This window comes from Asparagus officinalis, chromosome 8 (assembly GCF_001876935.1).
Source record: "Asparagus officinalis chromosome 8, Aspof.V1, whole genome shotgun sequence".
NCBI classification, from domain to species: Eukaryota; Viridiplantae; Streptophyta; class Magnoliopsida; order Asparagales; family Asparagaceae; genus Asparagus; species Asparagus officinalis.
Genome location: NC_033801.1, coordinates 87,793,776 through 87,811,308, shown reverse-complemented (window position 1 = coordinate 87,811,308; position 17,533 = coordinate 87,793,776). Strand labels below are relative to the sequence as shown.

The window sequence follows — 17,533 nt, the reverse complement described above, 5'->3', positions numbered from 1 at the left end:
CGAGCGGAGCAGTTGTTCCTTGCGTCTCAACCTTGTAGACTCGGAGGCATCGACCTCAGAAGATAAGAGGACATATAAGATCACGACATCGATATGAAAGGGAACTAAGGTGGAGCATTGTGGCTGGACTGTTTCGGGTGTCTAGACTCATATGTTCTATTGGTCCTGTTTTTCGTCATAGTTCTTTGGTTTGTTTAGCAATATGTTGTCGATAATCATGTATAGTTTACTATGATTGGAAGGTTTCTCCGTTTCTTTTATTTTTTCCTTTCTATACTTGCTTTTATTTTGAATTGGGTGTTTTGTTAAGATCATTGTAATGAAACGGTAGGGGTTCTTCGGACTTACCATATTTCTTAGAAAAAATTAAATGTAACAATGCTCAAAAGACATATTTATAAAGAAAAGCAAACAAGTTTTAAAAAAGGGTCAACCGTGGATACACCCTCTTACTTTTTTTGTTTTCTATTTACTATCCCTCTAGTTTTGTTTTTGCGGATAGCCCTCGATTGAATTTTTTTTGACTCTGACCCCAAGGAGGTCTATTTGACAAAATAATAATAATAAATAAAATCTCTGTTTTTAAGGGTAATAGAGGCAAAAAAAATTTATTAATTGGGGGTCAATCTGCAAAGGTAAAACTAGAGGAATAGCAAGTTCAAGACAGAGATAGAACATAAGTTTATGTGCAATTCACCGAAAAAAAAGAAAAACAAAGAAAAAGAAAAAAATAAAGAAAAAAAGAGAGGAATGAGCCATCCATCAAATAGACACTAAAACCATAATTTGACTACAGAACACCCAATGCTTCTCAAGCTAATACATCAAGTTCAACACTCATATCTCTGAAACCAACAGCTCCACTCCAGGAAATAACACTACAAACTCGACAACAACAGACTTCCAAACTAAACAGAGACCTACTAAACCCAGACATAAAGTTCACAGCAACTAACTCAGAACTAGATACTAAGGTGCGAAGAGATATAGCCCTGAACAATGATAGAACACTTCAGTTCCCTAGCAAAGCGAGCAGAAATTTCTTGTAATCCCCTGAAGTCTCCTTGCTAATTGCTTGATCAAGACTCATGTTGGTTCTCTTCTCATAAAGTTCCTTGATCTCGCTCAAATCCTTCTCTGCCCGTGTCACAATTACACGGGTTAGTGCATCTTCATTACCACGGTTGCTAGTTGCGCTACGCAGAAGCTACACATCCCATCAAAGTATGTACATAAGATAATTGAAGTACAGATGAAATTTTTGTAATTAAAATTAGTGTTTTTACCTTCTCGAAATATTTCTTAGGAGAGATGATACATCGAACAACCACTCTAAGTGCCGATGCAAATTCATTTGAACCTTCACCAGATAAATCCTATTGACAACAGTAATTAAAGAATTAGCTAAAGGAAATGATAGTAATGAAGATAACTTGTAAATTATCTACAAAGTTATGTTATGTATACCTTGGTGATGGAAGCTCCATACTCATCCTTGTACTGATTAAAGGTAGCATTGAGTTGTGCCTTGCTTCTTGTACTCAAGATTCTTATAATCTCTTCATGATTGTAGATTTTCTCCTTGATAGCATCATGAAGAACCTTGGCTTCTGATTGTGCTAACTTAATATTGACCTCATCTCCATCATATCTATAGGTGCTCACAAGAGCAACCAAAAGCTACAAAACATAATTCAAAGACCATATTATATAAGTCATAAAAAGGGCTAACTACACATAGATCCTATGTAGCATCACTTTTTCAACCTACTACCACTGGGTTAAATATTTTTTTACTCTTTTAACCTCAAACGGACTCACTAATTTAACTGAGGCGCAATATCTGGCAAAATTATATCTAGGGAAAAAGAGTCAATAATTAATCCTAGAGGTCTATCTGCAACAATGAAACTACATAGATAATAAGTTCAAAACAACAATACTACAGATGGTATATATGCAATTAACCCTAAAAATTGGCATCATAGAATTTGTTATTTCATAGCAATTGAAATACCTTGCGGAAATCTCCAGTGATATGAGATGCAACATCTTCTTCAAGTGAATGCTTGTTGATGGCATGATAAGTTTGCTTTACAACCAAGAGCTCTTTTGCCGAATTGATGCAAGCAGTTTCAATTATAACTCGATAGTCATTATCCTTAATCGCTACATTAGCAATGATGGCCTCTCTCTCTGCTGGATCAAACATCCAACGGTAAACTGCTTTCTGCATTTTGTCATATAATTGTACTTAATTATAGATGGAAGTTCTAGTATGTACGAATTTATGGATGCATTTTAAAGACAGCATACCTCAAAGTCTCCAGAGAGTTCAGATTCGAGTCGCTTAATGAGATTTTCATTAAAAAGCTCTTCATAAGCCTCTCTGATTAGCTTCCTTTGAGTAGCATCTCTGTATGCTATGACTTCAATTACTCCCTTCTCATCAGTTCCCCATCCTTAAGTAACAAATATGTACAATAAATGCAATTTCTTTAGAAAGTAAATAAAAAAATGTAACTATTAAAATTTTAAAAGGTTTTGTGCCACATTTTTATGATCGAGAACATTATTCCAAATTGAGTAGCCAATCGAAAGGAATGTGATATGTGAGCTCTATTTAGTACTAGTAAACTGCAAATTTCGACATAACATGATGTAAAATGGTTAACTAAAACAATTTAGGATCAGTCCAAACTCTTGTGACATCATTTTGATTACTTAGTTTAGCCTGGCTAAGGTAGGACCAACTAATCCTGATCCCACAATAAATATTGACAGAAAAAATCATTAATCAAGCCCCTGATGTGTCAAAATACAAATTTCAATAATACCATATTTAATCAGATAATATTAATAATAATTACCCCCAATGGGCTGAAATCTAATAACATAGAGTAAATTGAATGACAATCATTTATCAAGGCTTTAATCGAAGTCTTAATCAACAATTTATTGATAACATGTAAATCTATACTATCTAATTGACATTTTATTCAGACCCAAATGCCTTCTTTAATTAAGTTGATTGCGATCACCCATTTTCTCTTAAAAAAGAAATTAGCATAAAAAGAATACTAATTAGATCGAGCTCGTAACAAAACATTTTCTAGATAGACATACATGCGATCTAACTCCTTATGTGGCTTAGTCTCATAATACAAATCACACAACTCAAACATAGTTGCAACAAAAATAAAACACACAGAAACAGGGAGGAGTAGAGAGAGAGAGAGAGAGAGAGAACAGATTAGAAACCTTTGCAAGCTTTCATGAGAGCCTGAGCATCCTCAACGGGAGAAGGAACAGGGTGAGGAATCCTAATAGTAGCCATTGCTCCTTCTCTCACAAAAAACAAAGAACAAGCACAAGAACAACAAGAAGAATAGAGCAACAATATCACTGTGAAGGAAAAAAAGCCCCAATGAGCTCCTTAAATAGAGACTCAAGAAACTTGAAACCGTCGTTTGGCTAACTCCCTCTCATAGAAAGTAACGGATGTTATTTGTCAGTTTATGGAGTCAAAAATAAGAAAACAAGTTTCATGTTTTCACTCGATAGCAATAATGCTTAGTAAGCAAGGAAAACGCCAGCTAGAAGGCTTTACATGTGTACGGAGTTTAATTTTTTCCTGCTAATTTAGTCTTAACAACTCCATCTACTTCCTCATTTTGAGTTTATTAGCATTTATTTGTTGCTTTAATTTCTTTTAATTAAAAATGTAAAACATTTAATGGTTACTTGTTAAAGCATGATGCCGTTGCACTTGGTTCTTCTCCTTTTCTTTTCTTTTCTATATTTTAAACTTAAAAATATTAATAATTATAAATGATGATAAAATATTACACATGTGATGATGATGATAAGCGGGCAACAAGCTGCGCCGCTAGTCCTTTCTATATTTGTTTTTTATACTTTTTATATTTGTTTTTTCCATATTTGTTTTTAGGGTGATTGTCCTTTGTTACCCTTGAAAAGTAAGCGCTAAAGTTTTATTTCATATAAAGAATTTATGTGAAAAAAATTAGTTTGTGAAAAGTTTGCTTACATTTTAACATTCAAAACTTTTGCCCGTCTTTTTTTTTTTTTTTTTGATCAAATCTTTTGCCCGTCTTTGATATCCTAAAGTGAACAAAGGGGCTAATTCTAGATAGGGCTAATTCTAGATAGACTCCCTATATTATATTGCGAATTGGTCTCTTGTCATTTTATTTGTGCAGGTGGCTCTCTATGTGAACTTTTTTATGTCTCTTTTAAGAGGAAAAACTTCACTCAAGGGGTCTCAACACTTGGGCAAATAGTACAAGGGGTCTATACACACAATAATACTAAGGGGGTCTATTCTCAATTGGTCAAGAGTAGTACAAGAGATTTGCCATAATTATAACTAAATAAGTGGTTCAATTTACAATTACGGGCCAGTTTGTTTTTGTTGGAGCTTATAATAACCTGCTTATAAAAGCACCTTATAGAAGTAATTTATATAAGCTTCTGAAAATAGGAGTTTGGTAATCAAATATAAAAAATTGTTTAAAAAGTAGCTAAATTGTTTGGTAGAATTATGTATAATGATCATTGTTAAAAGATAAAAAGTATATATGGTCTGTAAACTAAAAAAAGAAAGAACCTGTTTTAGAAGAAGCCTCAAGTTGCTTCTAAAAACACCTATTTAAAAGCAAAAGCAGTTTCAATAAGCATGTCAAAAAAAAAATTCACCAAATATCATTGCCATGTTCTTCGAAAAAAGCAATACCAAACTTGCCCTTATGCCTTTTAGGATACTCTAGAAGTAATGCTCATGTAACTGATAGCACGTAAAATTGTTGCGGTATCTAATGATTTATACATGAAAATGCAATGCATGTAAGATGAAAATGATCATGTTGCCTTAAGATATCAAGAACAAAGGTTATAGATGTGAGAATCTCCAACATTTTGATGAGTCACCAAGTTAATATATACAACTAAGAGAATGGTTTAGGTTGTCTACATCTTACACAACCATCCACAATGAAAATGAGAAACAAATCTATATTTTTATCGAAGAAAATAGATCAATAATTTTCAGTCATATGCTTCATGGTTTAGGTGATCATTTGTCAATTTGCTTATAATAAGTAGGACAAAGTCTTTCACATGTTAACTTCATAATTTAAAGTTCAACATCAAGTTAATTGATATTACAAAGGTCAAAGCATCTTTCTGTTGATACTGATTTATTAGGAATAAAAAAGATAAAAAAACAAAATAGAAAAGTCAATTGCTAATGAAATGATCCATTTCTGTTCTAAGAGGAAAAAAGAAGTGGCTATGCTAAAAATTGATTTTGCCAAAGCTTTTGATTCTGTAGATTGGTCTTTCCTCATTAATTTACTCAAAGCCAGGGGCTTTGGGAACAAATGGTGCTCATGGATTTATCACATCATATCCTCATCCAATTGTGCAGAGCTTGTCAACGGTTCTCCATCTAAATTCTTCACATGCAAACGAGGTCTTAAACAAGGAGATCCTTTATCTCCTATGCACTTCAACATTGCAGTTGATGTTCTTAGTAAAATGATCGTGAACAATGATGCTAATGGATTGTTATATGGCCTGGATATTAAGGAACCTCTAAACCAGATAAGGAGTCTTTAATTTGTGGATGATACTTATCTATCCTTAAAATAATATTACATAATTTTGAGGAACTTTTAGGACTGGGTATCAAGTACTCAAAGTCCTCCCTCATTTATTTTGGCAAACTTCCTCTCAGAGGTCACAATCTAGCCTCCGCACTCAGCTGTAAAGTTGAGCAGCTTCCTATCAAGTATCTTGGTTTGCTATTGAAATCTGGCAAACTCTTTAAATCTGAGTGGCAACCAATTCTAGATAATGTACATAGGAAACTTGCATCATGGAAAAGCAATTCTCTGTCTTTTGGTGGTAGGCTTGTTCTTTTGAACTCAGTGCTTACTTCCACTCCCCTGTACTTCATGTCATTCTATAAGCTGCTGAATTAGCTAATCAAAGAAATAGACAAAATCCGAAAGAATTTCCTTTGGTCAGGAAGGGCTGAAACCAAATCTTTGAAATGTTTGGTCAATTGGAAGAAGGTATGTCGAAGTATATCTGAAGGTGGTTTGGGAGTTAAAGATATCAAAAACTTTAATATTTCTCTTCTCTCCAAATGGTTATGGAAATGTCTGGATAGAGGTTCACTAGTAGACACCTTTCTTCATCAACTCTACATTAATAGAGGTTCTACTCTCCAAACTACGCACTGTAATGCTTCTAACTCATCTTTTTGGAATGCTATTATCTCTAACAAAGAGGCTTTCCAACATCATATTTCATGGTCGCTTGGCTTTGGTGATAAGATTAATGTTTGCGTCGGAAATTGTTTTCATTACTAAATCCATTATACTTATTTATCAATTACAGATTCAAGAGAGTTAATCTTTTTATAAGATCTCTTGTTACAACAAAAATAAACAAATGAGTTCTCCTAGAAACACACACAGAGATCGTTTATCAATCTGCTGCATGCATGGGATCTTTGTCTTTGCCTGGGACGCTTTGATCCGTGGACCGCTGAACAACAGATCCAGGTTGATATGAAAGAAGGCTCGGTGTTCTTTTGTTTTAATCGAGGAAACTTATAACATAAGTTAATAACCTCAACAAAGTGAGATCACCACTCTTCTCAAAATTAAAACAGGGTCTGATCTCAAGGAAACGGGTGAAAGACATTGGATCTCTCGAAATTCTCCCTTTATGTTCAGAAAATCGCCAAGACCTCACATCTCTCTTTGTGACGCCCATAGTTTCACACAAGGCTATAGTCTAATGTGAACTCAGAGATGTCAAACGTGTCATGCACCCACACCGTGCATAAACACGTTTCACCAATCACAGCAATATCCTCTAGTGGAATCAAACAGAAGTGCAGGTACAAAATAGGTAAAATAAAGGAACAAATGTAATAGATATGATATAAAAGAGATATCTCATAAATAAAGAGAATCATGTCTCAACAATAATATATCTGATAACTGAAACAATGAAATGTCAACATGAACCAACTAAAATCGTACTAAGGCATACTGTCTTTACATTATAGAAAGAAAGAAACTCTAATATCTGAATAAAACCTAAAATCTACTGTGGAGCCTCTAAAAACTCATGTGACGGCGACTATGCAAGAACTCCATCATCCTGTGACTCTCCGTACCTCTGTACCGCCTGAAAGAAGAGAAAACAACAAAAAAAAGAACCACATAAAGAGCGTCAGAGCGCTACAGCAAGATCACCTCCATACGTCTCCAGGGGAAGGACTGTTAGATGGAGTGGAGGCTCTATCTATTAAGCATAGTCTACCTAGATTCTTTTTTCTTGTGTCTAAGTGGAATTAATATTTAAAAAACTATAATATGAGACATAGTACGTCGAGCGAAATAATCCAAACAAGAAAATCCTCATGTATATACCATATGTCTCAAATTGTAGATACCTTAACATTAACACCTAACTAGGAAAAGACCAACTAATAAAATCAACAATTAGAAATTCACAACACGAGACTGGTACGTCGAGTGAAATAATCCAAACAAAAAAACCCTCATGTATATACCATATGTCTCAAATTGTGAATCGCTAATCATCGATCCCAACCAAGAGATAAAGAAAGCAGTAAATAAAATAAAGGCATCAGTATATCGTATTTATAATATCTTCCATCATCACTGGGAAGATAAAATAAATACCAACATATAATGCTGTATACTTTCAAGAGCTAAGTACCTCGGTCTTATAATTCAAAAATGGATCATATTCATATCTGGCATCTACCCAAGTCTTAGAATAAAGATTAACAATCTAAATGTAATGGGCTACCCTCTAGGTATCATAAATAGTATACACGGCTCATTAGTCTCATCGCGATCTCAGCACGTAGTCTTACTGTGGAACGGCCTACCATATAGGTATCTAAATAGATGGCTCAGAATCACCATAAATAGACAGCTTACCAGCCTCATTGCACACTCGTGCGGACGGACTACTATACAAAGAATCCAAACCCAACTCAATGGCCTGTACATATGGGATATTGACGCACTAACTCGTGTAGTACTGAACTGAGCTCATCAACGATATCCATTTCATGAATAATCTGTGTACATTAGTATATCGACACACTATCTCGTATAGTGTTGAGGTGTGCTCATTAACAATATCCAACTTATATGTAATAATAACTAATCTCGACATAAACAACTCAACTCTTGTCAAAATCTCCTTCTGGGATAAACATGCATGTGTATTGACATTGTACTTGTGTATTCATGAAGTTACATGTATAGAAGTGCTGCTAAAACCCTGTAAACACACCTCAAGCAAATATCAAACAAAGTTCAGGCAACAGCCTTTAGTAGTCAACTATTTGCCAGAGTAGTCGACTACACTGAGTTCATCCGGACCTGAAAAATTCCAACCAAGCGTTAGTAGTCAACTACTAACACTATTAGTCGACTATTTTGTATTGAAACAGGTTCTATGAAATGCATCAGGTAAGGAGTAGTCGACTACTCTCTCCGTTAGTCGACTACTCTGAGTTGGCAGAGAACAAAAGCTCAGGTTTTTGACGTGAATGTGATTCGTTCTCAAACATAAACTTTCTTAAATTACATGTAACTTTGGGAAAAAGGTTTTAGTCCATTGAATATAGCTTTCATATATATAAAAATTCATAATTCAACTCTTGAAACATTCACTAACTAAAAATTAATCATCTTAATTATTCATATTCTCTCATAAGACATGAAAATCAACCCATGATTAAACTTAAGCGTGATTATAACTAAAACTTTAATAAGAAGACTGATCTAAACATGTTCATGTCACTATGATCTAATAGTCTAAGGTTTAAGCATGATAAATCTACAAAAAAAACCCAATTATACACAAATTAGGGTTTTTCACATGATATCAACTTTAATTAACATCTAAAAATGAAATTTAATATTTACCCTAACTGACATAATCATATTTCTAATCATAAACAATAAGAAAATATTAGATCTAACATAGATCACAAATCAATTATAAAAAAATCTACCTTTTTATTATATGTAAGCATGAAAAGGCATGAAAACATCGATTCAGTCACTTTAAATCTTGTAGTTACTAAGGGTGCAGGAACGGGTGAAGATGATCTTGCCTTAGACGCTGCTAGATCCCTCTACCACGTGTGTGCAAGATCTCCCTTCAATCCCCGAAGCCAAAACTCCGCCTTCCTCACGCAAACACCTAGAAAATCGCTCAAGAACTCACAAAGAAAGATTTAGGGTTTGAGGAGGGAGTTGGCTGCTAAACTTATGATTATTTTATCTAAAATTAGGGTTTAAATGTGTGTTCATATATGCATAACAACCTGGATTCGAATATAAATCAAATCCAACCCGAAACCTGAAAAGAAAAACTGGAATCAGCCCCGATAGTCGACTACTACTCAGAGTAGTCGACTACTAAGCTGGTTAGTCGACTACTCTGACTTGTAGTCGACTACTAACAGCCCAGAAATATGATTTGTGCATGTCTTCGTGCATGTTCTCCATCTATACTCACGTATATACATTGGATTGATCTCAAATCAATCCCTAGCATGTTCAAACATTAGAATATATTATTTATTACCATATAACATACTTATTATCATTTATCATATAATATTCAAATTTTACGGGATTTTACACTCTCTCTATAAATCGTGGCTCTGCTCTGGAAAATGTGGGTTCTCTCGCACGTTCGTCAGTCAACCGTCAGTACCCTTCACGAATGCACGAAGAGGGGTATTTATAGGGCTTGAACGCCATGTTCACGGATAAGATTTTGTGATTTGGCCTTATTTTCCGTTAATAATGACTTCACCACGTTCAGGGATAACCCCAAGGCAGTTAAGAGGCCGCTGAAACGAACGAATCACGAGAAACTTATCGAAAAATGCGTCGTCGAAGGCTGACCGGGCGAGACAGCATGTGTGTGCGAGACACATCATTGTGTCTCGCATACGAGACACCTTGAAGTGTCATCGTAGGTGAGACACTTTGGCAGTGTTTTGTTTTGCTATTTCATCGATTTCCGTGCTTCTTTGTTTCGCCGATTCGTCATTTCGCGCGTTCCTTCGCATGTTCTTTTGCTTCCTTTTGGCATCGGATGAACTTCTTTAACTCAGACATTAACATTCATCGTCTTCTCTTCATCTCGAGCTACGTACGAGAACTTGTAGGTAAATTTTGACGCCTATAATTAGATTTTTGGAGGATAAATGGCTTGGTTTCAACACCTTAGCTAGTCTCTATTCATTTTTATACAAGCTTTCACTCTCTTCAAATGTGTTTATACGAAGTCAAGACATTATTCAGGGCCATGAATGGCACTGGCATCCTTTGTTGAAAAGAAGTATATCTCCTTTATCACACTCAGCCAGATCAGACCTTATGAAGTTAATTGGTTGTCGGAGTGTTTCTAACCAACCTGATCAACATAAATGGTCACTTACAACAAGTGGGGTTTTTTCACTCAAGTCTTTCTTGTTAGACCCTATTGCCACTAGGAAAGAACCATAGAGGGGGATGAATAGGGTTTATGCTAATCTAATCTGATTTAAATACCAATTAAAACTTATTAACAAATATATTCTTGCAAGATAGATATACAACTAATTATGAGAAAGAATATGTAATATGAACAAATGGCTATATCCTAGCAATAAGATATACCATGAGATATATGCAAGGATATACAAAACACTCAAGGGTAAACAAACTAAACTAGATAGTGGGTTATATAAACAATGAGTAATATACAAAGGCGATATAAGATATGAACATAAAAAAAATAAGTGCGCCAATGCAATCACAAACAAACGATATGTTCATGAGGTTCGGTCCCCACGACCTACATCCCCGCTCCTCACCTCGAGGAGATCTCCACTATCACACCGGGTTTTCTACGCTTACCTGAAAAACGTTTACACCTCACAATACGGTTTTCTAGCTAACCGAAAACTTTACAATCCACACTCACAATGTAACTACACTAACTACCACCTCAAGTATTGGTCTCTAGCCCATGTCTCCCTCAAGTGTTAGGAATTACAACCTCTCTCTAGGCATTACCACCTACCCCACTCCTCTTGGAATGACTTCGTCTCTCACCACACACTCCTCTTGGTGTACCAGTGTAAAACAAAGTGATCCTCACAATTAAGCACAATAACAACAATTGATTTGTTCTCTAAACAAGATGAGAACTATGTTAAGCACAACTCAAAGTTATAATCTCTCACAACCCTAATAATACTATGTATAAAAATACTATAAGCTCAAAGTAGGTGTGTGTAACAATGAGATTTATCAAATCTAAACTCAATATAAAAACTAACTTTAATGAATGATAATCAAACAAATATGTAAAAGTAAAGCTAGATATGAGTTTAGAAAACTTCTCAATAGATCAAGAGAGTGAGGGAGAAGAGTTGGATGCTCAAACACCGATGGATGATCTTCCTTAAGCCCTTGTGAAATTGTTTTCACAAAACAAACTCTCAAACGCTTAAAATCTTTTTAAACAAACACTAAACAAAACTTCAAACCCTTGTTAAACCTTCTTAAAACATTCTCTTAGTTATTTTGAAAGATGAGAGCAAGGGGGTATTTATAGAAACCCAAAACATCAGTAGAAACCCAAGAAAAATGGCCAAAAAAACAAATCCCACAAAATCTAGAAAGTGCAGAAATATAGCCGTTATTGATTGGCGGTCGACCGTAGAGCCACTGGCGGTCGACCGTGAGCCAAAACTAGCTGTTGGGAAACAAGTTGAAAAAGTCGTGATCGACCGCAGAGCCACATCCGGTCGACCGTGGGAAGTTCTAAAAAATAATCTCAAGTCTCTGGAAAATTGACGGTCGACCGCAGCGCCAAGGGCGGTCGACCGTAGCGCTAAGGGCGGTCAACCGCGAGTTGTTAAAAAACAGAGCATAGTCTCTGGACTATCGGCGATCGACCGCAACGCCAAGGGCGGTCGACCGCGAACTGATATTTCAGATATCCAGGTTTGAAAATAAAATGCTAATTTTTAACTGCCTTTAAAAATAGCAAATAAATTCAGAAAAATATAAAACTTTGAGAAATAATTGTAGACATGATAATACACATGTTACAAAAATTGGTTTTCAAAAAGGACCTCCCAAATGAAAAATATCATTATTTTACAAAATAGTCTAAAACATGAAAATGTAAACATATGAGTTTTGACATTTTAGCTTAACCATGTTTTAAAACATTACAAAATGATTATATAGACTTAATAAACGATGTATATGATTATTGTTAAGTCCAAAAACTAATAAAATAATATTTTTACAAAATTGCATATTCTATGCAATATAAATTCAAACATAATAGAGTATAAAACATATGAGGATGTATATGAATATATATTTGTTTCATATCTATGAAATTAAACCAAAACACAATAATAAATATAAAATATGTAATTTCATATTTATATAAACTTGGAAACCAAAACATGCATGTACATATATATAACTATATATATATACATAGAAACTAAATACGTGTGTGTATATATGATTGAGCTTAAAGTACTAACACACATAATATAAATCTAAACTAATGTTACCCAATGAGCTTAAAGTACTAACACACATAATATAAATCTAAACTAATGTTACCCAAGCTTGATCTTGATCTTCAATAAGCTTGACTTGTAAATCTAAACTAATGTTACCCAAGCTTGATCTTGATCTTCAATAAGCTTGACTTGGTAAACTCGCGGATAAAGCTAGAACTTGGATCTTCAATTTGAATTGCATAGGCTTCACTCCACAATTCCACCAACCTCCATTAGATTTGATCGTTGAAACGCAATCCATCCAACATCCAACATGTTGTTTGTCTACAATTGATACAAAAATACAAATACTAGATAAATAATATTAGAAGTAAATTGTTTGTAAATCATCATCAAAATAAGAAGGCTAACATTTCTATATTCTTTTAAATTCCAGAGGGATACTTTCTCCCATCTTCAAAGTTATTTGGAATTCCATTCTTCCTAGCAAAGTTTGGATCTTTACTTAGTTATTATCTATAAATAGATTACATACTAAGGACAACCTTATGTTAAAAGGATGGATAGGTGATCCTACATGCTCGATGTGTGGGCTACATTTACAATCGAGAGAGAACATCTTTTCTTCTACATGCTCAATTTTTTTAACTTCTTCAGCTTTCAGTCTATTCAGTATTTTATCGAATAGTCTAAAATTCTTTCGGTGCTGCATTTATTATCTGACCATTGTCAAAATCTTGAATTAAAACTGGTGTGTTGATATCTAACTTAGCTCGTGTCTAGGGGTGAAAGACACTGTTGAACGGCAACTGGCTGCCGAAAGCCTCCTAAAAACTCCTCCAAAAATAGGATGTGAAGACTGAGCTCCTATCTGATACAATCATCGCCGGAACTCCATGCAATCGAACTATCTCCGGGATAAAAATCCTCGCATATGTCTCTACTGTATAAGTTGTCTTCACTGGAATGATATGTGCCGAATTTGTTAACCAATCAACTATTACCCAAATTGAATTGTTCCCCTTTTTCATCTTTGGCAACCCTACAATAAAGTCCATAGAAATATCTGTCCTTTTCCTCTTTGGAATAGGTAAAGGCTGTAGGGTTCCTGCCGGTCTCTGATGTTTTACTTTTACTTGCTGGCAGGTAAAACATTTAGCCACATACTTTGCAATCTCCCTACGCATGCCGCTCCATCAAAAGTGTCTCTTTAGGTCCTTGTACATTTTAGTTGTGCCTGGATGCATCGTGTACCTTGTACGATGCGCCTCATCAAGTAAGTCCTCCTTCAATTGTGGATTACTTGGCATCACTAATCGGCCCTTCATTCGAAGTCCTCCATCTACTCTAACGGTCCAATCAAATTTTGGTTCTTTGGAAATCCCCCCTTTTCGGGTTTGAATCCAAGAATCCTCTAATTATGCTCTGACCACTCTATCACTCCAAGATGACTACACTGACAATGCTCCTAAAAATGCGCTACTTCATCCAATCTATGGTCTAAAGTCAAACTAGCTGAGGGTGTAAAGATCTCTGTGTAATGAGCACCTCAAAGCCGCAATCCGATGCCGACACTTCCTGCTCAATGCGTCTGCCACAACATTAGCCTTCTCGGATGGTACTGAATCGCAAACTCATAGTTCTTGATGAATTCGACCCATCGTTGCTGTCTCTGATTTATCTCCTTCTGAAAGAAAAGGTATTTTAAACTCTGATGGTCCGTAAATAGCTCGAACTACACTCCGTATAAATAGTGTCTCCACGTCTTTAGTGCGAAGACTACTGCTGCTAGCTCCAAATCATGAGTGGGATAATTCTGTTCATGAGTCCTCAATTGCCTCGAAATGTAAGCCACCACTCTCTGGATCTGCATCAAAACACCTCCAAGGCCTGATAACGGTGCGTTCGTGTAGACAACAAAAGTCCTATCACTACTCGGAATGAACAACACTAGCGCTGATGTCAACTTAGCCTTCAAAATCTCAAAGGCCTCCTGGCACTCCGTGCCCCAAACAAACTGTACACCCTTCTTTGTAAGGTATGTAAGGGGCATCACAATCTTTGAGAAGTCCTGAATAAACTTCCTGTAATAGCCTACCAATCCTAGAAAACTACGAATCTCTGTAACTGTCTTCGGTGACTCCCAATCAAGAACGGCCTTTACCTTAGCCGGATCTGCTGCAATGCCCTCCCGACTACTAACATGGCCCAAAAATCTAACTTCTGATAGCCAAAACTCACATTTGCTGAACTTAGCATACAACTAATGCTCCCGTAAAGTCTGCAATGCCAAACAAAGATGTTGCTCGTTCTCTGCCTCTGATCTCGAATAGATAAGAATGTCATTGATAAATACAATCACAAACTAGTCTAAGTATGGACGGAAGACCCGGTTTATCAAATCCATGAATACCGTGGGTGCATTGGTCAACCCAAAAGACATGATAACAAACTCAAAGGACCCATATCGAGTCAGAAAGATGGACTTAGGGATATCCATCTCCTAAACACGCAACTGATGATAGCTAGAACGAAGATCAATTTTAGAGAAGTGTTGTGCTCCCTGTAGCTGGTCTAACAAATCATCAATCCTTAGCAGTGGGTACCTGTTTCGGATGGTGACTTTGTTTAACTCACGGTAATCGATGTATAACCACATGCTACCGTCCTTCTTCTTCACGAAAAGGACCGATGCTCCCCATGGAGAATGACTCTGGCGAATAAATCCCTAAGACAAAATCTCATCTAACTGAGTCTGTAGCTCCCTCATCTTAGCAGGTGCCATGTGATATGGTGCTCGGGATATAGGTGTTGTGCTTGGCTGCAACTCTATGCAAAACTCGACCTCTCTTACTAGAAGTAAACCCGGTATGTCCTGAAAGACATCCTGATAATCTGAGACCACATGCGTCTCGCTCAAATCGACCCTACTATCCTGCAACATCAAGTTCACGATGTACGCTAGAAATGACTCCGTAAATTGGTTGTCATGTGAGGTCGCTACTATCAACTCAGATCCATCAGACGCCCGCAAGCTGACTGTTTTAGCAAAACAATCGATACTGATATGGTAGGATGATAAGCAATCCATACCAAGAATGACATTGAACTCTGATATCCGCAAAACAATCAAATCAATAATGAATGTGGACTCATCTAGACTATTGACACATCTACTACAAATACTCTCTAATAGGGATACCTCCCCTAAAGGAGTAGAGATAGATAATGAAACATCTAGAGGATGTGTAACTAGCTGGAGTCTATCTACGAATGCATGAGAGATAAAAGAGTGTGAAGCTCCTGAATCGAACAAGATCTGAGCGGGAAAGGAATTCACTAAGAAAGTACCTTCCACTATAGCTCCACTCGCACCATGATCACGTGGTACGACTGCATACACCCTGCCGGTGGCTGGCGACTGCTGTACTGCTGGCAGAGGAAAATATGGGGCTACCTATCCCTTAGAGATCTCCTGGATTGCTCGAATCTGGCCTGTCGGCCACTCAATCCTTGGAATGGCAGGTGGTGCCTCTATCCTTTGATGTTGTTGCTGCTGCTTGCCGTAACTACAGCCCTAAAACTGCTGACCCTGACCATGGTTCTGTTGCTGATGTTAGCCCTTATGTTTTGATGATGTTTTACAACCACCATTATCGGTACTAATGGCTTATTAAGTACAAATGTAGTGAAATCATATATCAAGCTTGTTAGTACCACAAATGGAGGATTGGATGGAATATGTGCTACAACGATGATATCCAAAGGAGGAGGAGGCATAGTGATGAAGCAACGTTATTTCAAGAACAACAAATTCATATAGAAGCTTCATCAAATTAAAGCTAGATCAAGACTCAAGCATTGCATTCTATATGAGGATACTAGCTATCTTTTATTTTTTTCTCTCTAGTGCTAGAATATAGGCAAAGAGTTATTGATTTCACTTGAAGCTATTGGGATATCACACACACATTTCATACTTATGTTTTTAAGTGTTTTTTCACAAAATACTATTTTTCACAAGTATGAGGACCTATCTGCAAAATTCCTTTTCCAAACAGTTTGTTTTTAGAATTAAAAACTTTTTACAAAGTTTTATAATTTTCAGAGGTTAATTAAATATTTTCCAAATATTTTAGTTGAGTCAAAAACAGTGCTTTGGGATGTATCAGAATGCGGTCGACCACACCGGTCGACCGTACCTATGTTCATTCCTCTCTAGGCAGCAGAGAGTTCGTCGGTCGACCGGTGCGATCGACCGAGAGCTTCCTTCGAGAGCTTCCTTCGGTCGACCGGATAAGTCTCTGCTTGTTTTTCTTGTTTTCGACCTGTTTAGCGGTCAACCGAAATTTCCGTCGGTCGACCGTCGTATTATTCAAACGGTAATAAGTGTCCTTTTTCAGCGCCGCTGAGTACAGATCTTAGCGACGATTTGTTCCAGATTTTGGGGGATTAATGGATGGGTTTAAACAACTGTTTTTCTCCTATTTAAACTTCACCTCTTCTTCTTCCTCAGAGTCCCAGCTTTTGCAAAAACCAGTGACGTTGTTTTTCTCAGAGCTTATATTTTCAAACCTGTTTTCACTGAGTTTTTGTGTGTTCACTTCCCAGCCTCAGTGTGCTCTTTCTCTTTACCATAGGGACGTTGTAAAGAGAGGGTCTTACACCATTTCTACTATCTTGTGAGTGTGATCTTGTGTAGATCAACTGTGAGGGAGTGTGATCTTGTGTAGATCAAACTGTGTAGTTTGAGATCGTGAGGGGATCGCTGTGTAGACGAAGTTCCGGCTTCCAAACCGGATTGTGTAGTGGATTTCTCCTCGAGAGTGGGGAGCGGGGACGTAGGTCAGCGGACCGAACCTCGTTAACATATCGCGTGTCACAGGATAACGA

The 17,533-nt window shown here is 36.5% G+C and overlaps 1 protein-coding gene across 1 annotated transcript; it reads right to left on the bottom strand.

Moving 5' to 3' along the window:
• On the bottom strand, positions 752–3,472 carry LOC109822781 (annexin-like protein RJ4). The gene is made up of 6 exons (XM_020389025.1): positions 3,262–3,472; positions 2,317–2,462; positions 2,018–2,230; positions 1,468–1,680; positions 1,287–1,376; positions 752–1,207 (listed from the first exon to the last, which is right to left on the bottom strand). Exons 1-6 carry the CDS (start codon positions 3,335–3,337, stop codon positions 1,013–1,015), a joined length of 933 nt encoding a protein of 310 aa, XP_020244614.1. The 5' UTR covers positions 3,338–3,472; the 3' UTR covers positions 752–1,012.